At 55.7% G+C, this 23,930-nt stretch overlaps 10 protein-coding genes across 10 annotated transcripts; 6 read left to right on the plus strand and 4 right to left on the minus strand.

The window, feature by feature from the left end:
- The first annotated feature begins 3 nt into the window (after nucleotides 1-3).
- L969DRAFT_87363 (uncharacterized protein) lies at nucleotides 4-2,325 on the plus strand. Its single transcript, XM_014712521.1, has 3 exons — nucleotides 4-532; nucleotides 588-735; nucleotides 783-2,325. The coding sequence occupies exons 1-3, from the start codon at nucleotides 80-82 to the stop codon at nucleotides 1,994-1,996; spliced, it is 1,815 nt and encodes a 604-aa protein (XP_014568007.1). The 5' UTR covers nucleotides 4-79; the 3' UTR covers nucleotides 1,997-2,325.
- On the minus strand, nucleotides 2,065-4,033 carry L969DRAFT_87364 (uncharacterized protein; the record flags this gene model as incomplete). The annotated part of the gene is made up of 4 exons (XM_014712522.1): nucleotides 3,695-4,033; nucleotides 3,548-3,645; nucleotides 3,285-3,500; nucleotides 2,065-3,231 (listed from the first exon to the last, which is right to left on the minus strand). Exons 1-4 carry the CDS (start codon nucleotides 3,812-3,814, stop codon nucleotides 2,067-2,069), a joined length of 1,599 nt encoding a protein of 532 aa, XP_014568008.1. The 5' UTR covers nucleotides 3,815-4,033.
- L969DRAFT_87365 (uncharacterized protein) lies at nucleotides 3,903-9,097 on the plus strand. The gene is made up of 12 exons (XM_014712523.1): nucleotides 3,903-5,138; nucleotides 5,186-5,365; nucleotides 5,411-5,460; nucleotides 5,511-5,576; nucleotides 5,633-5,725; nucleotides 5,779-6,084; nucleotides 6,139-6,325; nucleotides 6,382-6,433; nucleotides 6,484-6,513; nucleotides 6,561-8,211; nucleotides 8,259-8,671; nucleotides 8,721-9,097. The coding sequence occupies exons 1-12, from the start codon at nucleotides 4,364-4,366 to the stop codon at nucleotides 9,055-9,057; spliced, it is 4,140 nt and encodes a 1,379-aa protein (XP_014568009.1). The 5' UTR covers nucleotides 3,903-4,363; the 3' UTR covers nucleotides 9,058-9,097.
- Nucleotides 9,098-9,332: 235 nt separating this feature from the next.
- L969DRAFT_48742 (uncharacterized protein) lies at nucleotides 9,333-11,784 on the plus strand (the record flags this gene model as incomplete). Its single annotated transcript, XM_014712524.1, has 7 exons — nucleotides 9,333-9,593; nucleotides 9,650-9,870; nucleotides 9,918-10,054; nucleotides 10,106-10,197; nucleotides 10,245-10,348; nucleotides 10,398-10,991; nucleotides 11,040-11,784. The coding sequence occupies 7 exons, from the start codon at nucleotides 9,333-9,335 to the stop codon at nucleotides 11,782-11,784; spliced, it is 2,154 nt and encodes a 717-aa protein (XP_014568010.1).
- Nucleotides 11,785-11,886: 102 nt separating this feature from the next.
- L969DRAFT_23855 (uncharacterized protein) lies at nucleotides 11,887-14,533 on the minus strand (the record flags this gene model as incomplete). Its single annotated transcript, XM_014712298.1, has 2 exons — nucleotides 13,356-14,533; nucleotides 11,887-13,302 (listed from the first exon to the last, which is right to left on the minus strand). Exons 1-2 carry the CDS (start codon nucleotides 14,145-14,147, stop codon nucleotides 11,887-11,889), a joined length of 2,208 nt encoding a protein of 735 aa, XP_014567784.1. The 5' UTR covers nucleotides 14,148-14,533.
- On the plus strand, nucleotides 14,470-14,753 carry L969DRAFT_48982 (uncharacterized protein; the record flags this gene model as incomplete). The annotated part of the gene is made up of 2 exons (XM_014712525.1): nucleotides 14,470-14,587; nucleotides 14,659-14,753. Coding segments are annotated over 2 exons (213 nt in total), but the record flags the coding sequence as incomplete, so codon positions are not given.
- Nucleotides 14,754-14,821: 68 nt separating this feature from the next.
- L969DRAFT_49007 (uncharacterized protein) lies at nucleotides 14,822-17,360 on the plus strand (the record flags this gene model as incomplete). The annotated part of the gene is made up of 7 exons (XM_014712526.1): nucleotides 14,822-15,303; nucleotides 15,352-15,448; nucleotides 15,637-15,684; nucleotides 15,815-15,930; nucleotides 15,977-16,402; nucleotides 16,458-16,468; nucleotides 16,522-17,360. The coding sequence occupies 7 exons, from the start codon at nucleotides 14,822-14,824 to the stop codon at nucleotides 17,358-17,360; spliced, it is 2,019 nt and encodes a 672-aa protein (XP_014568012.1).
- A 132-nt stretch (nucleotides 17,361-17,492) lies between these two features.
- On the minus strand, nucleotides 17,493-18,977 carry L969DRAFT_17335 (uncharacterized protein; the record flags this gene model as incomplete). Its single annotated transcript, XM_014712253.1, has 5 exons — nucleotides 17,493-17,632; nucleotides 17,683-17,826; nucleotides 17,879-17,884; nucleotides 17,932-18,552; nucleotides 18,599-18,977. 5 exons carry the CDS (start codon nucleotides 18,975-18,977, stop codon nucleotides 17,493-17,495), a joined length of 1,290 nt encoding a protein of 429 aa, XP_014567739.1.
- Nucleotides 18,978-19,034: 57 nt separating this feature from the next.
- On the minus strand, nucleotides 19,035-20,072 carry L969DRAFT_17336 (uncharacterized protein; the record flags this gene model as incomplete). The annotated part of the gene is made up of 5 exons (XM_014712254.1): nucleotides 19,035-19,327; nucleotides 19,377-19,473; nucleotides 19,527-19,677; nucleotides 19,726-19,985; nucleotides 20,040-20,072. The coding sequence occupies 5 exons, from the start codon at nucleotides 20,070-20,072 to the stop codon at nucleotides 19,035-19,037; spliced, it is 834 nt and encodes a 277-aa protein (XP_014567740.1).
- A 282-nt stretch (nucleotides 20,073-20,354) lies between these two features.
- On the plus strand, nucleotides 20,355-23,871 carry L969DRAFT_17337 (uncharacterized protein; the record flags this gene model as incomplete). Its single annotated transcript, XM_014712255.1, has 3 exons — nucleotides 20,355-21,965; nucleotides 22,014-22,195; nucleotides 22,245-23,871. The coding sequence occupies 3 exons, from the start codon at nucleotides 20,355-20,357 to the stop codon at nucleotides 23,869-23,871; spliced, it is 3,420 nt and encodes a 1,139-aa protein (XP_014567741.1).
- Nucleotides 23,872-23,930: the final 59 nt, after the last annotated feature.

The following is a 23,930-nucleotide window of genomic DNA, read 5'->3' on the forward strand; positions in this document are numbered from 1 at the left end:
CGCGTTCCTCGCTTCCGTCATCAGCATTGCCGGCACGAGGTCATGACGAGTCTGCTAGGCTGACATTGATCTATAAGTCATGACACGCTTGTTCGGGGTCACACGAAGGCCCGTACGAGCAGTGGTGCTCGCCTGCTGCCTGCTGTCTTGGCTGGGCAGTGGCCACGTTGACGTGTCAGCATCGTCACTGGACGGTCAGCGAGCTGGCATCGATCTCACTCTTGGCCGTCCGAGGTCACAATTCTTCGAGACAGTCCTATTCCAGTCGGGTGCATCTCAGAAAGCCTCGCCGCAGCCCGAAAATGGCAAAGCTGTCCGCGCATCGTGTACGCCAACAGGCCAAATCGAAGATGCTTGCTGCGACTTCCAATCAGTCGAGGCAACCAATGCTGCCCTCGCTCAGCGACTGGAAGCTGTCACCAAGACCGATGCAATGAAGTTCTGGAAAGTTGATCTCTACAAAGAATGTCCCTTCTGGCGGGAGGATGGCAGCTGTATGAACAGAGCTTGCGGCGTTGAGACGACAGACGAAGTGAGTCGGAACTGCCTCAGTCACAAGCTCACGGTCGGCTGACTCACTACCGCAGTCACACATACCGGAAAAGTGGAGAGCGGAACGGCTGAGCGGCATCGCATCCACGCGTGGCGGCAAAGTCCCCATCGATCTCGGACGCGGATGCGTCTATCGCGAGACAGACTTCTGCGTGCTTGATGATCCACATTCAGCCATCAACGGTACGCTGTCCGTTGCATGTCCCATACAGCAGCTTATTGCCGAGCAGAGGGATCATATGTCGACTTGAGCGCAAATCCTGAACGTTTTACCGGCTATGCCGGTCACTCTGCGAACAAAGTTTGGCGAGCAATCTATGAAGAAAACTGCTTCGGCGTACCTACCTCCTTTGTAGACCCATCCGAAGGCGTTGAGCAGGGAGGCACCGGGTTTGCCTCGCTTGGCGGACTGGGACACTCGTCTCTGACGGCTAGTCTGAACAAGGCAGCCGCGCCGGCTCAATCGCCTCTGACTAAGCCTCCAAAGTCACGTCAGACGGAGATGAGCGAGCTCTTGCGGAGCATCCAGGCGCCTCGAGACGGCGGCGATGACGAGACCTGCCTAGAAAAACGCGTGTACTATCGACTTATATCGGGGCTACACGCTTCAATCTCCATACATATCTGCGACGAGTACCTCGATCAGAAGACGGGCGAGTGGTCGCCCAATCTCGAGTGCTTCATCACTCGCATTGCCCAACATCCAGAGCGACTTCAGAACGTCTATTTCAATTACGTCCTCATGCTGCGTGCGCTCACAAAGGCGGGACATCATATCTTGGGCGCTGTAGACGATCATCAAGTACGAGAGCAGATCTCCGGCCTCATACGAGAAGCCTCAAATTGTCCGGGCACATTCGATGAGAGCAACATGTTCATCGATGCGAATGCCGCGACGCTCAAAGAGGAATTCAAGACTCATTTCCGTAACGTCTCGCGGATCATGGATTGCGTGGGCTGCGACAAGTGCAGACTCTGGGGCAAATTGCAGGTGACTGGACTGGCAACAGCACTCAAGCTGCTCTTCTCCGACGATGAGACCGGCTCATTATCTCTTGCACGATCAGAAGTCGTCGCTTTTGTCAATACGCTCAATCGCTTCTCTAGCAGTCTAGCAGCCGTCGAGCGATTCAGAGACTTGTGGGAACACCAGGAACGGTCAGCACAGCACGACAAGAAGGCGTCTTCCCCGAGCGCAAAGAGTCCTTCTGCTACTGCCAAGCGACGCAAGCGCAAGACGAGGAAGGCTACGCCGGGTGGCTCTGCTCGGAAAGCTCAAGCTTCGCAAAACGCAAACGATACGCGACAGAGGCGCGAAAGAGAAGCTAGCTTGCTGACGAGGCTTACCGAAGCCTGCAAACATTCAGCAGCTTCTTGCTTGCACTTTATCGCCAATCTGATTGCGTCCGTTACCAAGCCCGCATCATCAAAAGCAGATCTATAGCATTTGTAATACCCCAAGCACGCTCTCTCGTTGTTGTACAATGCCTTGCAAAGATGATACAACATCATGTCTAGTTCTGTCTTGGCCAAAGATCTAGCAGTCGTCCTATCGTCCACTGATGGCGCATGGGCTCGATTGCAAGCAGGGGCGGCTCATAAGCAAGCGTGGGACCACCGAACCCCTCGACGAGTTGCAACGGCCGTTGTTCACCGTCGACTCGTGGCGTAGATCTGCCTTCGAGCTCGAGATCCGACGTCCTGCTCGACATGGACTCGCGAGCTTTGCCTTTGAGCTTTTGCCTGAATTGCTTCAATATGCTCTTTGATGCCGACCTGCGAGGCGAGTAATCGCTCAAAGCTGCATCGGGCTGAGCAGAATGATCAGAGGTCATAGGCGAAGCCAGCTCGTCTCGCGTCCGCCTGTCTGACATGACTTCTAACCGAGCGAGCAAGGGCGAGCTTTGTACGCTGCTCTTGCGGCTGACTGTCGCCTCAACAGCTGCCGCTTCTCTCGTCGTGACGTGTTGCAACGCTGCTGATGCAGTCGCGGTAATAGTCACAGGCAGCTTGCTCGCACTGTTTTGCTGCTCCTGCGCAAGTTCTCGTGCGAGTGCAGCGTCCACTTCTGCCAAGGCATTGCCATCTAGGTCTGCACCGAATTCGGACCGTTCGAGGACAGGCGAAGTTTCCGAAGAGGCCAGATCGACGACGTCGGGTTGTTTCTGATTTGCGCTGCGTTTGCTGCGCTCGATGGCGTCATTGACTCGCTGGATCTGCTTGCTTGCGTCTACAGGAAGCTTGCTGGCCGATGTCGGAACTGAGACAGTGAGGATGTCATATAGTTCGTCTATCTTTTGACGTTTACTTGACGCATTGGCAGAGCTCGGTGGAGTCCTTGTGCGCTTGCTGTTAGGCGCAACCAGCAGAACGTCGTCTTCGCTCTCCGACGCCGACGATGGCAACTGAATCGGCGCACCGTCAATTCTGTCCAGACTGCTCGGTGAGAAGACGGGAGGTGTGGCTGCTGGAGCGCGTGCTTCTATGCTGATGGTCGAAAGGGGCATCTCTGGGCTTGTCTGGGGTATCGATGAGGTACTATTACTGACTTGATCGAACAGACCGAGACCACTGGGCGTGGTCTGGAGTGCCATGGAGGCTGCCGGTCTTTGCAAGTCTGACAGCTGAGTCGAAGGCGAATCGGGTGCAAAGTTGGGATGCTGCATATCGTATTCTTCACTGGACGAGTGCCGGCTTAGCGACCTTGCAATCGCTCAAGGGTCATTACTTACGCTAGCTGGCCGGTCCATTGCCTAATGCGCGGATCCGCAAGAATGTGCAAAGGCGTTCCGTACGTCCCCTCACCTCTGCCACCGAGGAACTCTGCACTATGAACTCGCAGGCTGAGCTGAGTGTTCGGTCCGGGAAACTTGTCCCATATTGGCGACCAGCGCGTCAGGCGGAAAATGCCGCCTTTGAGACTGGGCAGTGTGGCTCCGTCGCTCAATCTGACGTGACTTTAGCCTCAGACGGTCATAGCATCAGGACAGCGTACTTTTGAATCTCGCTGATGACATCTGCGTCGAATTGCGCATCGATCCAGTGGGTCTTGTCGGACAGATGCAGCAGATATTGATCATCCTTCGGTGCGATCTGTGTTGCGTGGATGAGGTTCGAGCATGCGCAGCGCCATGATGCTTGCCTGGACGAGCTGGAGAGCAACGCGGTCGCTATCTTCGCCGGCTTTCGTAAGATCGACCTTGTGCCTCTCTGCATAGCCGAGAAGCCTCAGCGAGAGACCGTCATCGGTCACGGACTGCATGTCTGCAATCTGCCCGGCCGACGACGCCGAGGCGAATTCGGTATGCCGGCGTGGCTCGGTGCGTATGGCACGCGTTGCAATGTTGCGGAGGAAATGTAAACCGTACCAGATGCCCCTGCGTCCCAGACAATGTCTTATCCCCTGCTTGAGCTCACCGACGTCGATCGGGGGCGGACTGATTGACAAAAGACGAATGACGGACAATCTCTTATGATGGCCGGAAATCCCGCGGCAAACGAGCTCAGGCGGTCAGCATCCGAGAGCGGCGATCAGGGGAGCTGGTGACGAGACGCTGATCCAGTCAGACATGTGACCCCAAGGAAAACCAATCGTCGTGCCTCAGCTGTCGAAGGAGAGCTTGATTGCATGCACGCTTTGCTCCGAACAACCGTCTCATGCACAAGGCCGAGGCAGATGGCAATGACGGCAAGCCCCAGAAGAGCCGGGCTGACTGTCAGAAGTCACATGCACTCAGTTTGGCAGACAGCGTGCGAGCGAACGAGGAGGCGAGCGTGTAACGTGAACTCAACCTAAATTTCGCAAGAGTGGATGAGCGAGCGGGCCCGTTGGGGATCGTACATCAAGCTGAACGAAGCCGTGCCTTGCTCGCACACCTACCTGCCTGAGCACGACGCTTCTTGTGCTCAAGTGCACATCATGGCTGAAGCCGCACAGCACGTGCAAGAGCCATCCCCTCATACTGAAGACACGACCATGCAGGAAGCCTCGGCGGACTGCTCTGCCGTGCAAACACTCAAGGAGACCTTCACTCGCATCGACTCGACGTACACTCGCTGCAAGACCAGCTTGAGCGTCTACCTGACCTCCGTCACCTTTGCAACCACTCAGGCCGATGCTCACGTGCACACCTCATCTGCACCTGTGGCTGATTCGGCACCTCATGCGCCACACAAGCCAGAGTGCAAGCTCATCAGGCCGACACCAGACAACGCACAGACGGCTCTCACACAGGCCGATAGAGCGCTGGCCCATCAGATTCCTTCGGCAACTCCTGTCAGTACATTCACTCACCCCAACAGATCATCGAACAAGACCCGCACCCAGCAAGAGGAGTCATCGGATCTATGGAGCAACGCACTCCAGCAAGATCTTGCTATCCTCTCGAGCGACTTGCAGGCCTTTGCCCTCGCTGCAGAGTCACTGTCGCTCTCCCTCAATCTCTGCGAGTCAAGCTGGGACCACAACGGCCTCACACACACTCAAGAGCTGCTCGAGTCCATCGGTCTCGAGCTTTGGAACCGAGCCATCTCACTCAAGAACACAAGCATCGAATCATGCGAGGTCAAGACGATCTGCGCTACCAGTGAGTTGAGCCCCACTTGATCTTGCTGGCGACTGACAAGGATACAGTCCGTCGTACTGCATTCTACTCAATACAAGCGCTCTATGCACTCCATCGCGCATCGAAACACACTTTGATCGCTAGCGCGCAAGATGTCAGCCAGGTACAGGCGGATTACGATCGTCTCGAACAGCGTCAAGTCATTCGTTTGCTCGAGACTGCGTCGCACACGGCTAGCGCACTCAAAGGTATGCCCGTCATCTGAACTGCTCACCATACTCAACATTGTGCAGCGTCGGGTCAGGCCCATGCAGCTTCGTTCTTACTTGAGCGAGCTGCGCAGGTATATGCTCCGACTTGCGTCCCTGGCCAAAGCTGATGTGCAGTGAGCAGTACTGCGAGGTCATTGAAACGCAGCATCACTGCAAAGCCGCCCATTCGACCGTCGGACTGACTATGGTGAGCGTGCTTTGCATATATACGAATGTCATCGACGCCTGACAAACTCAATGCAGACCACAGACCATGACGGGTGCCTTTCAAAAGTCAGGAACTCTTATCAAGCCGAGCATGCGCATCTCAGTGTCCGCCATTCTTCGGCCTACGAGGTCGGTCAGAGCTTAGCAGCCTAGCATTTGACTTATCACGCTGGGCCATGCAGACACAAGCCCAGACTGCAGCTTCAAAAGCCTTGCTGCTCTTTCACTGCACTCGTGCCGAATTCGCATGGGAGGCTCACAAAGTCGATCTGACCTTTCACATGCTCTGCAAGGCTGCAGCAGAGGAAATTCTCAAGCACTGCACGATGATCGAGATCGAGCGTCTCGGTCGTCTGACGCTCACTTGCGGTCTCGAGCTGCTCAAAGTAGACATGTCGCGCGAGAAGGCATTCGACTTTCTCAAGCTTGCCAACACCGTCCTTGACTGCCCTGCTGCTCACCAAGTCAACGCGCTCTCTGTGCTCAAGGTGAGCAAATTATCGCAGTGGAAGTGTAGTTAAACGATTATACTTTGCATACAGGTTACCGCAATGCGCGCTTACGCATCTTCCCTGGGTCCATCAACCTCGACCTCTGATGCACAGCGCATCGAACAGGCCGAGACGACTATCAAAACTCTCGTTCGCGATTCTCCAAACTTCGATACTTTTCGAACTTATCTGCAATGGCTCATCGTTCGTCGCGGCAAAGATGGAGATATACTGCAAGGCGCGCAACCCCTTCACTTCAAGCTGACGCGGCTTAATCCAGAGTTCGACGTGCAGTCTTTGAACAGGCTTGTCATGCTATGCCAACGACAGAGAATGCAGTAGAGCAGTCAGTAGAGCACAACTTGACCTTTCATGACTGATCCAACGGAGACACAGGCTTCTGCAAGACACACAAGGCATCATCAAGTACGTCTCGCTATCTTTGCCAGTGCTGAGCTGATCATCTGCAGCAGGCGCCCGCTGAAGTTGCAGCTTCTCGTGTGCCTACTTCGCGCTGCTGTCCAGAAGGGCGCCACGCACGCCACCGGCTCGGCACTCCTCGCTTGTCTCTTCTTCGTCAGATACAAAGACCTTGATTCCGTCCATCAGATTTTCGATGTGATCAACAGCGAATCCCGTGGCAAGCTCGAGCATGACACCGCACTGGCCTGTCAGAGCCGACTGTGGCAGCTTGGCGATAAATGCTACCACGAGGACGACATTGCCACCGCTGCTTGCTGGTACGAGAAAGCTGGCAACGATATCTTTGCCGCTTCTGGCCGTGCAAAGCAAGTCAAAAGCCTCCGCAAATCTGCCATATGTCATCTGCATCTCAGCGATCACAAGAAGGCCGAAGAACTCATGCGCGCATGTGGCGAACCAGACGAGGCTGGTCACTTCAATGCCAAGCTTCTGGCTGCCATGCTCAAGGGCAACCCGCGCGAGACATCAGAAAATCTACGTCGCATGATGGACTCGGGTGACTTTGATCAGCACAGTCTGGTCTGGATCTATCGAATGGCTTTCGACCTCGAGCAGAACAATGTCGTTGGCCAGGTTCTCAGCGCCATTGGTAAGATGTGTGCACGCTCTTTGCACGGACCAGCTGCTGCGGAGCTCTTGACGACTTTGCGACACCTGATCGATGTCACAGCAGAGCGTCTGGACTCGGTCCGTGGGCTCGATCACAATGACCTGCTCGGAAAGGCTGTAGCATTCTTTGAGGCAGGCATCAGTGTCGTTAAACAGATCGAGGGAACCGCCAAGGATATTTCAGACTGCAACAAAGAGCTCCACTGGATGCATCAGCAGGCCGCAAAGCTTTGCGAGCAGTACGCAAACGTCCTCGACAAACCCACCATGTGCCTCTTGTACGAAACCACTGCCAAACTCACCGAGCGCGTGCTCGTACATGAGACCAATGCTTCGCGCAAAAGCAAGCTCAATGAACAGCTTCTCATCTCAAAGTTCGCTCTTGCAGCTCTCAAGGTCGGCAACATTGGACCTAATGACGAGTTGCCTTTGCAAGAAGCTCAGCAGAGCGATGAGATGATTTCCACGATCACGACGCACATCGAACAGGAGCAACAGATCGAGCAATCGCCTGTCATCGAGCGCGTCTACAGTGCCCTGCAAGTACTGATCTTCAAGATCCGCGCAGCCGCAGCAGAATGGGAGCGAATGCTCGCCTGCATGAATCATTGCATGCAGCTCAAAGCAGCCTGGCAGATCACCGCCGCTATGGCAGACTTTGCCCTGCAGAAAAAGCTACTGCCCGGCGAAGTGCTCGCAAACATTATGCAGCTCACCATGCAAGCTCAAGTTTCGTCCGGACATCTTGACATTGCTGCTTTCTCACGCTGGCTTCATGCTACCGTCGCCATCTTGACCTTGGCGTGTCAGCTCGACAAATCGTACGAGTACCTTGTCCAGGCGCTCGAGGTCATGAAGCAATCCGACGAAGGCGCAATCCCTCAAGAAGAGCGCGACTGGATCATTACGACGACGTGGAACATGGGTCTCACGCTCTCACACAACAAGGAGAAGCTCGTAGAGGCAAAGAAATGGTGCGAACTTGCCCTCGCAATGGCCAAGCTCAGCAAAGACCAGACCCAGTACGAGACGGTGAGCTGGACCTCACAGAAAGCATGCTTGTACTGACTAGTAGACAGATGATGCACACCTATGAAAACGAGGTCGCGAAACGCTTCGAGACCCGCGTCTACGAAACTGTGACCACTTACACGACCGTGCGCGATGAGGTCACGGGCGAGGAGACAACGCGCGAGGAAAAGGTAACACGCGAAGTGACGAAGGAAGACAAGAGCGCTACTGGCGGCCAGAACCAGAGTGGGTACACAGTCGGCTGCGAGAGTTCACAGCAAGTGTCGCGCACGAGCTCGTATCAGGTTCAGCGCGTCGAGACCCACAGTGAAGGCCAGGTGACAGGCGAGCATATGCAAGGCGGTCAGTCAAAAGGCTGTCAGATCCAGGGCACGTACGAACAAGGCAACAAAGTCCAGAGTGGCTATGCTGTCGGCGACAGTCACATGGAGCAATCGCTTTCCACTTTGACGTTCCCAAGGTATGCGTCTGCACATCGTGTCCGGTGCGTCGCTGACGATCAAGTGCAGTCCTCGTCAGGTAACGACAAGCACTGGCCATCTCGAGGAAGTAGACGAATGCAACATGCAAGCCAGCGAGTGGTCTTCGCGCGGCGGTCACATCTCTCCGCCCTCCTCTACGACTACGGCCAGTAGCTCGCCTACGATTACGCGTATGACGACATCGGTCGTCTCGAGCATCAGTCAGCCCGAGTATGTCACGACATCTACGCGCAACCTTTGCGCTGGCGGATACAGCGGCAATCGCGCTCGAAATTACAGCGTAGACACCCAGAGCAGTCTCAGCACGACTGCTGCAGGTCTGAGCGAGGAGCGCTGGACTGTCACGCCCTTCAAGCCTCAATGAATAGGCTGGATGTAAAGAATGCAGCGTAGATGTCTGGCTAGCTTCACGAGCTCGATTTTTTTTTCGTGTCTACAATCACGTGACGCGATCTCCTGACTCGCGCCCGGCGCCCGACGAGCATCTACGTGCGCTCGTTGCCGCATTGACGACCCCCAATCAAGCTGTTGCGGTATCGTTTCGAGTCAGTCTTGGCATACAGATAGTTGAGGCTTTGAGGCCTAGGGGCTCTATCACGGCTCTCTGGCTGTCGACGTGCGACTGGCGGCCAAGTCAAAATGTACGCCGCACAGCAGCAGCAGCAGCGCAAGGCGAATGCAGCTAATCCCTACACTGCCAACCTCGTCATACCGCCCTATCAGCCTCCTCAGGGCCAGCGCACGACCACTTCGACGACGCCGACTGACTTTCTGGCTGGCAAGCGAAATGAGTACAATCTCACAACAAAGCAAGTCGACGAGATCTATGAGCCTTTAGAGATGATCGGCAAGGGCAGCTTCGGGGTCATTCGCAAAGTACGCAGGCGACGTGATGGAGCTGTGAGTGCAGGAGTCCCACATCTCCCGTGTTGGTCTCATGAGAGGCGGCATGACAGGTCTTTGTGCGCAAGGAGATCAATTACCTCAAAATGAACGAAAGAGATCTCAAGCAGCTGTCAGAAGAAGTCAACATCCTACAGAACATGGAGAGCAACTATCACATCGTGCGCTACTACGAGCGTTTCGTCGACAAAGCCGAATACGTCGTCTTTATCATCATGGAGTATTGCGCTGGCGGTGACTTATCGGCTCTCATCGGTCGCAACAGACGAGACAAGTGAGTCCCCATGGACTGTCGCGATCGTGGCATTGACAGCCTTGCAGCACACTCATACCTGAAGATCTCGTCTGGTCGTACTTGACCCAGATCGTCATCGCGCTTTCGGACTGTCACTCGGAGACCGACTCACAGAACCGCCCGAAGCAAGTCATCCTCCATCGTGATCTCAAGCCCGAGAATGGTCAGTCGTTATGAGGAGCCCGCAGCTGCCCGAGCTGATCGGCTACGCCAGTTTTCCTCGACAAGGATAACATGATCAAGCTTGGTGACTTTGGTCTGAGCAAGGCCATGGCATCTGCAGCATTCACCAACACCTACGTTGGCGTAAGTGGAACCCTGTTCATTCTGCACGCGCTCATCTTTTCACGCAGACACCGTACTACATGTCACCCGAGCTCATAAACGGTCAAGTCTACGACGCCAAATCGGACATCTGGGCTCTCGGCTGCTTGCTGTACGAAATCTGCGCTCACCAGTATGTCATTCCCTGCGTCGTAGGAACGATCCCTAACGCCATCTTTTAGCCCGCCTTTTCATCAGGCGCAGACTCAGCCGGAATTGACGAAGCTCATCCGCGAGGGCAAAATTCCTTCACTTCCGCGTGGATATTCCAGCAACCTCTCGAGCGTCATCAAGAGCATGCTACGACAGAATCCGAAGCTGCGACCGACAACGGCGCAACTCAAGACACTCGAGCAGTACAAGCGCGAGGCTCACACGCTTCAGCTCGTGCGCAGCAATGCACTCGTCAACGAAAAGCGCGAAGCAGTCGAGCGACGAGAAGCACGCGTTGCCGAACGCGAGAAAGCCCTCGAATTACGCGAGAAGCAGCTGCAAGTCGCCGAGGCAGCATTCCAGACCGATCGCGCTCGATGGGCTCAGGCTATGGGTCACGGTCTACAGCCTGCTGGCATTGTGCGCTCAGAGTCCCTGTCAGCTCTGCCTACGGACAACAGAGTGGCCTACGACGGCTCGTCGGAAGATGAGGACGATGTCGCCTACCAACGCCATCGAGCTCATCGTACCTCGGCCTATCCTGAGATGACACTCGCCTTTCAGCGCGCGGTGATCCGTACGGCCAGCTCACCACGCGCGCCCCTTGGCGAGCGGTCACCTGGGTGCGTACCTGGAGAACACGTCAGGAACAATGCTGACATGCCTTACAGCAATGCCGATCTGAGCATGATGTCGATTGATACCCCCGCAACCTACAAATTCCGTCACTACGAGCCTCAGCAACAGATGCAGACACCAGGCGGCAAAAGGATCACAACGAGCAAGTCCATGCACAACCTGCAGACGCCCCGACAGGGAGCCAACAGTCCGGTGCCGATGGACATCAGTCCTCACCTCAGCCCGAGCAAAGTCCCGGTTGCCATCTCCCGCCGCCGAAGGATCTCGACTGCTGTCGGTGCCGCCACGCCTTTGCCTCCCTCGCCGACCAAAACGCCGCCTCTTGTGCATCTCAACAGCGAGCCAGCGGGCATCACAGATGCGCATCAGCGACCTTCAGCAGCAGCAAGGACAGCAACAGCGCCACCGGAGCTGCCGCCGTCTACCTACCAGTACGGCAGCGAGCCAATCTACGACATGAAGGATCAGGAGAACTTGCCTAGTCCGTTCCTGAAGAAGAAGCGTTCTCATCAGATGATCAGTCCGGTACTCGCTCAGCTGGAGCCAGCCCAGCTCAAAGCATCTCCGGAATTGACGCATCGCTCGTCGAAGGAGATACTAGCACCTTCTGCAGAGAATGTGGACAACAACAAGGGAGCGCCTGTGATCCCTTCACGTTCGAAACGACCGACCATCGCTCGCCAGAGCCTGGCAAACCGTCTTGCTGTACACCGACTTACACAGGCGGCAGAGGCGCACACGAAGGTGTTCGGTGGCCCACAGCAGACGACGGCTTGATGGTTTGACGGGCTCTCATCTTGTCTGGTCTTGATTGATGTCCGTTACGATTTTGTTTGAGATACCCTTGAAGCACTGTATAAGCCATGCATCCACCTTAGATCAGGCTGCGTGAAAAACTGTCGGTGAAGTGCTCCAACGATCGCCGGTAGCAGGGATGAGCGATACGGGATCTGGCGCAAACGCATCGCGCGAGTTTGCGAGCCGCTGTATGACTTCTTCGGCCGAGTGTAAAGCCATCCGTGCGGCCGCCCGGCGTCGGACATTGATGTCTGCGCTAAGAAGCTCGAGAGCACTGCCGTGATTGATGATCGAGTCAGTTCCTGAGGCAATGTCTTCGTATGCAGTGAGTGATGGCAGAGGTGCAAGAGAGGCCTCGGCCAATGCTTCGCTGACTTTGCGTAACGAGCTCGAGGTCAGCTTTGCCTTCTCGGGCCGTTTATCGATGCGAACTTGTACGGGCATGGCAGACATGCTGTCGTTGGCGATGACGAGAGTGCAAGCACCGCAGCTGCCAGGCAGTTGCGACAGGTCTGTAGATTCTTCGTTCTCGCTTATGGTGGCTGTACGTGGCGCTTGCGGCGAAGGATGTGACGAAGTCAACGCAGCAGAAGAGAAGCGTTGCGTGAGACTTGGCCGTGTCTTCCTGACAGTCGAGCCAGCGCCGGTCTGTACCTGCCCATCGTACCCTACAGTCTTGGCGCCGTTCAGCGCAGGGATGTCAAATTCGAGCTTCCAACTCTGAGCATGCAATACGGTGATATCGAAACGGCCTTTGGAGAATGCGTTGCCGAAAAATCGAATGCGCGTCTCGTTGGCTGCGGTCGGTAGAGTGTCAGCTTTGTGCGTTGACAAGTAGATGAGCTCGTAACAGCCCGACGCCGGGTCAAAGCTCTCATTGAGAACCCGACAGTCGAGGTGTGGCAGTTGCGGCCGAACGAGATGAGGTGCGAAGCCGTAAGTCTGCAGATGATTGCGCAAACACGAGATCGATAGCGGCAGCGATAGCTGCAGCATGTTGTAGTAGCTCTCCGGTACTGCCCCACCAGGAGAGCTTCGACTGATGAAGGACACCCATAAGCCAGGCATAGCGGACTCTGTCTCTTCTGTGGATTGCTGGCTCACACTTCCGGGAGCCATGGGCCCAGACAAGCGATTGGGAATGTTGTAAAGCAGAGGCTGAAATATCTTCTCTTGGCTGATGACGTGACTCATCTTGCGCGTTGGCTGTGGCTGATCGGGCATTCGCTTCGAGCGAGGACTGCTTCGCTGCGGCTGAGCATTGGGCATTGCCGATAGAGTCACAGGACTTTCGTCTTGAGAGTGTGTCGATACTGTCCGATATAAGTCAGACGGCCCGCGAGTATTGGGCGGCCGTGGTGTGATCATGGACAGAGCTGGTGCTTGTGGCTCGACGGAAGTGTCGTCCAGACTGAGAGGTGTCACGCGGGGCAAATCGTCTACATATCTCAGTTTCCAGCAGTTGAGATGAATCGTCGAGCGAACGACTTCTGTAGGCTGAAGAGTGGATCAGCCAGAATTCAGCTACCACTCATGATCGAGGTGCTCACAGGTAACAGAGGATCTTCAACGGAAGTGACGCACATGTACGCCAGTTTGTCTTTGATCGCCTCATGATATCGACCAGCAATGCATGCATCCCGATCGCCAACAGGGAAGGCCGACTTTAGGCGCGCATATGACAATCTATCGCAGCTCGACAAGCGCTCTACTACGTATGCGGTCGATGAATTGAAGCGAGGATCCCATTGGGCTCGTGCGCCAAAGGACTCTATCGTCGCGCTGACATCTTCGGGCTTCCAGCGGCCTGGTATGAAACCCTCACCCCTGAAGAAAGCTGTCGTTGTTGGATCATTGTTCGGCTTTGCGACGAAAACGGGCAACGCTGGCGAAGATTGCGCAGGCCTTTCCAGTCGTGGTGAGCGTGAGTCTGAATTGGTGGGTGACAGCCAAGGAGGCCTCTGTCGCTCTGGCGAAGTGTCTATTCGCATCGGTCGACGTACAGGCGATCCCGAAGCTGAGGACGAGTATCCCTCGTCGCCTTCTAGCCGAGTGCTTGTAGCACCTGTGCGCGAACGATCCTCGCGACCCTGGCTGTAGATCCGCACGCCGTGTTGGAGACCGTGGAACGTCCATTGCTCGGGCGCAGGGGTCAAGCGCTCCAATGAGCCCGTCAGCGTCGAGCGTGTCGAACGACTGCTGTGCGACGCCTCATCATGAAGTGGGGGGAGGACAGGCACGCCCGTGAGCTGGGCAGCTACCTCATCGCTCGTAAGAGATTGGAAGAGCTCGAGGACGGTCGAGAGTGCTTGCTCGTGTCTGTGCTGACTCTCGACGGGCATCAGACAGCGAGTGATACCAGGCTCGACAGGACACGCCTTTCAGCTGAGCACTGATCGGCTGCGTGTCGGTCGAGCGCGCGAGCAGAGCACGTCACGATCGGCGAAGAGCGGGGAGGCAGTGATGCAGTGATGACGTCGACGGGCGCGAATAGCGAGGCCAGCTAGGTCCTCAGCAGGCCTGACCGGATTCAAAATCTGCCAAGCCTCTTGCCTGCGACCTAGACACGCGGACGGAGGAGCCAGGCTCGACCTCAGACCGTCACAGAAGGAGTGAGGCGACTCTTTCGGGATCTCACGCCTCGCTGACCCGGGGAGGCGCGCAGTCTTCTCGTCAGCCTATCGTTCGTTCACAAGTCCACCGCTGGCACTCTGGCTGGACTCTGTTGACTTGATAGCGCCATCCGGACATCGTACACCGTCGCTCCTTTGCATTTCACCGTGTAAGCACCCCGCCCAGCAAGCGCTGCAAACGATAGATAGCTATCTCAACCCTACGCCCACATCGGCGCAGTCATCAAATCACTCGCCCGCCTTTCGGAACGTAGACTGCTGCTAGTCACGGTGCGCTCATCGAAGCAACTTCGCACCATCTGGCCTGCGCCTTAGTTGTCGCGTGTTCAGGGCTTGTTGACTAAGCCTGGTCTGCACTTCACCGGGGACCTTGTGCTCTGACAATGCCGGTCATCGAGAACTTGAAGAACTTCATCCATCGTGATCGGGATCATCACGCCTCTCCACCTCGTTCGAACAACAACGCCAGCAGCGGCGCTCATTCAGCCTCGCCCTCCAAACGACATCACAATCAACAACCACAGCAGCCCCAAGCTCACCAAGCGCCCAACAGTGCTATGCAAGCCCAGTATGCTGCCTATGCGCCCGAGCCTCACACTCGATCGGAAGCTCGCGGTTTCGGGGCTGAAAACCCCGCGGCGGCGCCGGCACATGCCGCAGGCGGTCAAGCTGCCGGATACGGCTACGCAGGCGCGTCAGGGTCAGCACAGACTGGTACAAAGCCTTTAGGCCATTCGCCAGGCGTCGATCCTACCGCGCGCGAAAGAGCGGAACGGATAGTCATGGAGCAGAAAGCCGCCAGAGCGAAGCTGCCCTATTATGAGGGTCTACCAGCACAATTCGAGTTGATGGAGAAGATGGGAGAGTGTGTCTATCACATCTGCCCTCGGTGAAGTACTGACACTTGAAGCAGTGGCGCATTCTCAAACGTGTACAAAGCATATGATCGCGTCAACAAGCGGCAGGTAGCAATCAAATGCGTCCGCAAATACGAATTATCCAACAACCAGGTCAGTCTTACCATCTGCATCTCATCTCTTGAAATGTGCCGTCCTCGACACCCTTAAAACATTGCGGCCTGCCACCGTTCTTGCATTCTTCTGTCGAGTTATAAGCTCATGCTGACAGTGTTTTCTCCTTGCCTGTTCTCCTTTCCCTCCTTGTCCCTTTTTCGTCTGCTTGTCATCCACTCCGTCAGGACAAGCATCTCACCAAAGACCTCAAAAAGCGCCCTCGTGCCACCGAGGTCAGCTCACCTCCCCACTCTGTCTGGGCGGTCGCACTTAAGAAGCATGTTCTGACGCTTGCCTTTGTTTTTCCTCTTTCGTGCCCTCCACTTCGCACATTTCCCCTCTTTTTCGCTCTACTCGTAACAGCGCGCCAACATCCTCAAGGAAGTACAAATTATGCGAGGACTACGACACGACGGCATTGTTGAGCTCATCAGCTTTACCGAATCAAAAGAGCATTACTATCTCGTCCTCGAACTCATGTAAGCGCACCACACACATTCGATATCATATGCTGACCTAGCGTAGGCCTGGCGGAGAGCTCTTCCATCAGATTGTCAAACTCACGTACTTTTCAGAGGAACTCGCTCGACACGTCATATTGCAAGTTGCACATGCTATCCGGTATCTGCACGAAGAAAAGGGTGTCATCCATCGCGACATCAAGCCAGAGAACCTGCTATTCGACAACATCCCGATCATCCCGTCAAAACATCAGAAGGCTCGCCCGTACGACGAGGAGAAGGAAGACGAGGGCGAGTTTGTGCCAGGCATAGGCGGCGGCGGTATAGGCCGCGTCAAGATCGCCGATTTTGGTCTTTCGAAGATCGTGTGGAACGAGGAAACGATGACACCCTGCGGCACGGTCGGCTATACAGCTCCAGAGATCGTCAAGGACGAGCGGTACTCGAAATCGGTGGATATGTGGGCGCTTGGATGCGTGCTATACACTTTGTCAGTGGCTCATCTTTACCTGGGGTTGTATTTACTGATGACGTGACTCTGCCAGGCTTTGCGGATGTCAGTCAGATATGCACATGCAAGAGACCTACAGTGCTGACATCTCTTCACAGTTCCGCCGTTCTACGATGAATCAATCAACGTCCTCACAGAGAAGGTAGCGCGAGGCTACTACACATTCCTGAGCCCCTGGTGGGATGACATCTCAGCTTCTTCAAAGGACCTCATCGCGCACTTGCTGTGCGTCGATCCGGACAAGCGGTTCACCATCGACGAATTCCTGGCGCATCCCTGGTGCCACGAAAAGGCGCCTAGGCCGAATCTCAATCCGCAAGAGGTCGCAAACCTACCGCCGCCTCTGGTCAACCAAAAAGCGCAGCAGATGCCCATGGACTCGCCTCTGATGCAGGATCGACAGATGGGCGGACGCGCAATGCCCTCGCCTGGTGTCGCACAGCTCCGAGAAGCCTTTGATGTGACCTACGCCGTACATCGCATGGAGGAAGAAGGCGCACGGAGGAGGGCGTACAATGGACCTGGTGGTGCCGGCGCGCGCGGATTTCTGAATCAACTGAACGAGGAGGACGAGGACGAAGACATCGAGATCACTCGGCGAAAGTACGGCAACGAGGTCTCTGCCGCCATCCAGGAGAAGCAGGCACGACAGGCACGCGAGAGAGCGGAAGAGGAAGCCGCTATAGCCGCCGGCAGCAAGCCGCGCACCAAAGCGACAACGCAAGGCTATCAGGGCTGGGGCGGCGCTGATCGCAAACTCGCAGAGGCAACACTGTACTCTTCCGGACGAGCCGGTACGCGTGATACCGGACGCAGAAATAATTTTGATCTTACACTCAACAATGCAACCCTGCTCGGCAGAAGGAACAAGGCAGGCACTGCACCGACACCGAGCCTCGGCGGTCTACCACCGATGGCGCCAATGCGAGTTGACTAGACATGTTCGTTCATTCACCTTGATCGTTGACTGCGATTGCACGCACTCGAAATGTATAATATGTGATGCATGCCATCTCTATGACCTATGCGGCCGCTCGGAGCGTCTTGGACTGCTCAACGAAGCATCAGCCTATGGATAGAGTATGTCGGTATCGTCAAAATATGTTTCGTCATCTTGGTCTATTGCACCATCTTCGATGCTGTCAAAGTCATAAACGTCGCTGTAGTCTTCCGTGTCGTCAGTGTCGTCGTTCAGAGACCTGCGTTCTCCTAGTATCAATGCTCTGCAAGTTCTCGCATGCGCGGCCGGCAATTCTTACGCTTGCCCAAAATACGCGCAGCCTGTCCAGCGACAGGTAACTTTTGCAGCTGTCGTCTACTCTGCGAGCGACGTCTGTAATGGCGCTTTTGTATGACCGAAGATGCTGCAGCAATCTCGATGGTCTTGCAAGATCCACCGCCACCTGTGGAAGACATGAGCGTTGCTAATGACTGTTAAGTAGCTCAACATGCCACCAGCGCCTGCGAGACATGAGCTTTGTCTTATAGACAGTCAAATGAGCACACACCACCAAAGAGACCACCACCGCCTCCACCTCCACCTGAGCACTTGACAGTGAGGGCAGGAGCAGTCGTCGGCAAGGGGCTCGAAACCGGCGTTGCATCAGTCGAGCTCGACAATGTCGGTTCGGTCGCGGCCGTCTGGGTCGGATCTGGCGTGCTCCAAGGTCGTGTAGTAGTCCACGGCGCCGATGCAGGGCTTGTGAATGCAGCTGATGTTAGCGTGGTCCATGAGACCGTAGCAGCCGTATTCGATGTTTCTGACAGTGGCTGGGCTGACGAATCTGACGATCCACTGTCCCATGCATCTGAGGCCGGCGTATCCCATGCGTCGGAGACTAGCGTGGGCTCCGTGGACCATTGGTCCATAGTGGACGCAGGTCTGCCGGACCAGAGCGGATTGCTAGCAGATGTCGAGGTGACTTCAGCCTGGATGTCCGTAGAGTCGTCGGTTGATTGAGCAGGCGTCCATGGCGCGTAGAGTGTAGTCGTCGTACTGTCGTAAACGGTATGTGTCTCGCAAGGCGACTTGATCCAGGAGTTGACAGTGAGTGCTTCTTGCGTCTCCGTCTGAGTAGGCGCGATCGTAGAGCTTGGCTGTTCTTCGTCGCAATGGTGTGAGCCACCGCCTGTCAGCGCGTCAGCGAGGACCGGTGAAAAAGCATATACTCGTACCTCCGTGATAGCCCCCACCGCCGCCGTGGCGACAGTCTCGCTCGACTTGGCTCAGCGCATGACGGCGTACTCGTTTGAGCTTGCCGGGGAAAGCGAGGGGACTGGCTTGATGAAGCTGGTCCAAGAGACCATCTCTTCCGAGGAGGTCGTGGAGTGGTTGATCGGACAATGCGAGGATGGACTGAGCGAGAACAAGGGATGAGATAGCGATTGATGGGGCACTGAGGAATTTCATAGTATCTGTGGCTTCGTTGGCCTGCTGTTGCGGTGATGTCCGATGTGAGTCGAGGTAGTGCGTTTGCCGGCTTGAATGCTGAAGGAGTGTGACGATCTGCTGAGTGAAGAAGCGAGGATCAGGCGAAAGCGCTCTTGACGGCATCATGGCGGGCTACGCCAACGCGCCGAGGACGTGCAAGATCTCGTGCAATGATTACACTCATCTCCGAACGATCTGAACCCTTCGCTTGCCCTTTGAAGGTTTCGGCTCAGGCTTTGGTGGAGCCTCTATCTCGGCTTGCTCGCCTGCACCGCCCATGAGACCTGCCATACCAGGTGGCATGCCTGGTATTCCCCCGCCTGCAAGCGCTGACGCAAGCGTGCCGTGTGACAGCGCAGGTGAATGCCTCGGAAGCCGAACATCTATTGGCAAGTCTGGCCTCTTCTCGCTGACTTTGCGGACGTCTATACCGGCCCGCATGACTGCTGCTACTTTAAGCAATAAATCGTGCTCTACTTATTCGTCAGCTGTCGTGTGTCCCGGTGTAAGCTATTGACTCACTTTGCCTGATGACTGGATGTGCGAATTTGCCGTTCTCTGTGACTAAGACCTTGACGCGGCCTGGATTCTCCCATTCGCGAGGATGAAATCTGTCGGGCTGTACAGCATGTCTCGTCAGATTGGTCCATACCTGAAGCTGACAAGACTGACCTCGAGCACACATCTCAAACCGAGCTTGTGGGCTGCATTGGCGACATCCGTCGCATGAGGATACCAGACTGCCGAGTTGAGAGGCACACGTCGTTGTCCGCCCTTTCGTGGTCGCGCGGCGTCAAAGTAGATCGGATAGAGCGATGTCCACCTGTGCGTAGATGTCAGCTGGAGCTTGCCGCCAAGTATGATGACATACCGCTTATTGAGACTATCATCCTTGAGCATCTCTTTGCCTTCGAGGCCAGGGAACATCGACATCGCCTGCTGCTCTATGCTTGGCCCTTGCTTTGCAGGCACGCTTTTTCTCGCAGCAGTCTGAGACGGCGGCAAGCGAGCTCGGTCGGGCACATTGGCTTCGTAGGGCTCGGATACAAGGTCCATATCTTCGTCGTAGCTCGCTTTGGGCGGCAGTCGAGGAGCATCTGGCAAGGGAAAGTCAAAGTCGTCCACATCGTCCTGCGCGGCTCCAGGTCAGCTCGGAGACTCGGCAGATGATAGAGGGCGATGCACTGCGTCCATGATGGTCGCCTGACGTTGTGCCATGATGGATAGTCGTGGGCAAGAGATTTAGCAGCAGACCGGTCTCTGCTGAGAGCATGCAGTCTCCGCAGGTCGCCACAGTTCGATCGCGTCTTGTTGCTTTCGAGCGAGCACAAATTCGACTCGCCGCTCGAACGGACAGTCGGCTCACTGCTGCATCGTTGACGGTGAGCAGCCTGCCTTGTCATCACAGCACAGTGCGCTGACATCTGACACGCGCGCAGACGCATCTGACATCGACGCACGCTTGGGTGTCGTCTTCGTCAGGTCGTGCAATAGGCAAGCATGAAGTATACATACACTTCCGAGCACCGCAAGGCCATGGCGAGCAAGGCAGCCAAGTCTCGCATCATGAGAAAGCCTCAAGGCGTTGTCGCGCCTGCTTGCGAGCTCGAGGAGTACGAGACGAGCTCGAGTCAACAGAGGGTGACATCTGGCTCATCACGAGCTAGCTGCTCCTCGCCCAGCCATCCTACTATCGTCAGATCAGACGAGTCCCAATCGCGTTCGCACGAGTCTGTTCCTTCGACAACGCTCGTCGGGACAGCCATCGCGCCTGCACACACTGGCTCCTCTAATTCGCTGCTCGCCGCACCTCGCATGGTACGCGAGCGACAGGCGACAGAAGCGGGCTCGATCAGCTCAGTAGAAGCATCGAGTCACGTCAACATTGTCCGAGCAGACCTCAACCCTGCTCACATGCTCGCATCGCGAACGCGATCAGGCAAGGCTCGCGCACATGCTGGGTCACCTCTAGAACCCCGCGAGGCAGCAGAAAAGGCGTTCAGCTCGTCTAACTCGCCGGCTCAGAGCATTTGCACAGACGGCAAAGGCAAGAAGCGCGCACTGACTCCTCAGGAGAGCATCGAGCTGGACGCGCCAGAACGGCAGCCGCGCGAAACGTTTGCAACTCTCAATGCTCAAGTCAGCTCGCACATCGCCGCCACCGCCTCGCTTGGATCTGAGGAAGCTGTCCGCACAAGTCTACTCGCACCTGCCACGCCAGAGCGGGATCCGACAAGCACGGAGACTCCTGAGCAGTCCGTCGAGAACACGGATTTGCCGGTGACAATGTCGAATCAATTTGTGCCGGAGACGGTCGAGGAGGAATTGCAAGAACAAGTAGAGCATACTGACACGCAGGATAGCCTTGTGACGCCTTCGCCTACTCGCAAGTCGATCGATGAAGATCTTGAGCTAGCTATCATCAACTGGCCGGCCACACCGACCGAAACTGTGCCGGCAAAGTCAGAGAACCATCTGGGCAAGCGTGCAGCACAATCTCTGCCGACGATTGCAGAGCCTGCTAAGCGACCTCGTCCTCTGAGCAATGTCGAAGATCGCGCTGCGCCTGGGGCACGCTTATCAGCCAAGCGCAAAGCAAACACACAGGCTCGGCAGAAGATCACCGTGCATGTCGACCAAGACGTCGCAGTCCACAAGAGCCAGGCTCTACAAACTGCGCAAACGCTGCAAGCAGAACAAGATGACGACTGCGCCCAGCCGAAGTTATGTTTGAACACGTCACAGGAATCCAGCGCAAGCCAAACTCGCAAGGCTCTGTCCACGATCGGTACAAGCAAGTCGCCAGTCGATGGCAGCGAGAAAGCAAACACGCCCTTTGCTCATTGGCCAGGCCAGGCCGACGCTACTGCCAGTCTACCTCGTACGCCCCCACCCCAAGCGCTCAAAGTGACGCCGCAACGTCCTGCGCCAAACAGTCGCACGAACACGTCTAAACCAGGCGACAAGGCTATCCGCGATTCATTCAAGGCAGAGTCTGCCGAATGGAAGCGCAAGTATCGACGCGCCTTCAAGGGCTACGTCTTCTACTTTGAAGCCGTCGACCCAATTCAGCAGGTAGATCTCGAGGATCAGATCCTCGAGCTGGATGCTGTGCGTTTTCGACCGACTGATCCTGAGATGTGCTTACACTCCTTATAGCATCTCGATCGCTTCTTCAGCAAGAGAGTGACACATGTCGTCACCAACCGAGCGATTCCGCTTCTGCCAACATTGACAAAGACGCAGCCTTGGCGTGGCATGTCGCAAGAACCAGTGACAGCACCCAAAGCGAACCAGAAAACGGTCGGCAATTTGCGCAGTCCTCTAAAGCTCCTCAAGAAGTAAGACCTCTTGAATGCTGCCTCTGCAGTAGCTGACAACAAGACTCAGCAGCGAGACTGCGTCTTACGATAGCAGGGACGTTCTTGTCAAGGCGCAAGAATTCGGTCTGAAGATCTGGTCGCTGGAAAAACTTAGCAAGATGCTGTTCCAGCTCTCTCATACGGATTCACCGAAGAAGCGCAACACGGACGCGGCTCTGTCAAAGCAGTCTTTGCCTTCCTTGCTGCGATCCGAGGCAATCACAGGTCGCACTCGCGAGACGGCTGCAGATGCACTGCGCCCGGATTATCGCTACTTCAACCCGCGGACAGCTTTTGTGCTCATCGAAGACATGGCCGGAGAGCACAGGCCAATCGCTGTCAAGGAATATGCGACGCCTTTACCGCCCATGAGTATCTTCAGCAAGTCGAGCAAGCAGACGCCTGACTGGCCAGTGCTTTACGGTGGCGCAGAGGGTCGAGGCGCATTCACGCGCAACGATCAAGCAGCGCCTCTCATCAAGCCGAAGGCGCAGTGTGTCAAAGCGCACGTCGATGTGGCTGCTCGCGCTGTTGCAGCAGCCGGCACACAATCGATCAATCTGCGTAAGAGCGTGTCAATGACAGCGCTCAGCAAACGACATGGCAAGATGCCCCTTGGTGACATTACCAACAAATGCAACGAGCCATGCGAGAACAATGCAGTCTTTCAGCAAGCCTCGGGCAACTCTGTGTCAATCACATCGAACATCGCTTCGACTACGTCAAATGTACGCTCTGGTCCGCATCTAGCTCATGGCCAGGCGGGATACGACAAGAGCATCGCGATGCTTGACAAAAAGCAGTACGTCTCTGGAGCAAGGCAACCTCGGCTCAGTGTACCTACCGCCGAAGCATCACAGGGCGGTTTCAAGGTGCCGACGTTGCCTGCAGGACCTTCTGCCCTGCGCCGCTCGATCAGCACGGATTCCGGACTCCAGCGTCAGGCTGTGCCTATGGTGCAGCGGCAAGCTCAACCCAAGCCTGGCTACTGCGAAAACTGCAGAGCCAAGTACAGCGATTTCGACAGACATGTCGTCTGCTCGAAGCATCGCCGCTACGCGCTGAACCTTCTCAACTGGGTTGATCTCGACGTGCTCATCGCTCAGCTGAAGAGGCCTCATCATCCATCCTATCTTCACTACAAGATAGCTGACAGAATGAGGTCGTACGCCGAAGTCGCCGAACTCGACAAGCCCCAGTACTTTGAAAACAGCGAAAAGGAGCTCATCCGCGCGTTCATTGCACGCGAAGGGCGCTTCATTGTCCCAGGGTTCCGACTTCAACCACACCTCTGCATTAAGATCAACGGCATGACACCGGCTAACTACTGGAATATGGTTCGCGCACAAGGACTCTACATCTACTGGCTATATCGCCTCCGTGCGCTGCTCGATCAAGATCTCATGTCTCCTGACCGTCTCGCGATAAAGGCGATGCTTATGTCAGACATACGCAAGGTGCAGTACTGCTTTTGGATTAGCGAGCAAGATGACCCGACGCAATTCGGCGGCAAGTGGTGGGAAACGAAGCCCTGGCCCATCAACTACCAGGCGCAAGACTACAATATTGAAGTCCCTGCTGACTTTGTACGCAAGATGACGCGCTCAAGCGATGAATGGTCATACCTTTCGAGCGACGAGGATGGCGATTTCTAGCAGCACCGGCTAATTGCATTTGTATGGAAACACATTGCAATTTGCTTTGCGCATGTCAG

This window comes from Mixia osmundae (assembly GCF_000708205.1).
Source record: "Mixia osmundae IAM 14324 unplaced genomic scaffold scaffold_5, whole genome shotgun sequence".
Lineage (NCBI taxonomy): Eukaryota > Fungi > Basidiomycota > Mixiomycetes > Mixiales > Mixiaceae > Mixia > Mixia osmundae.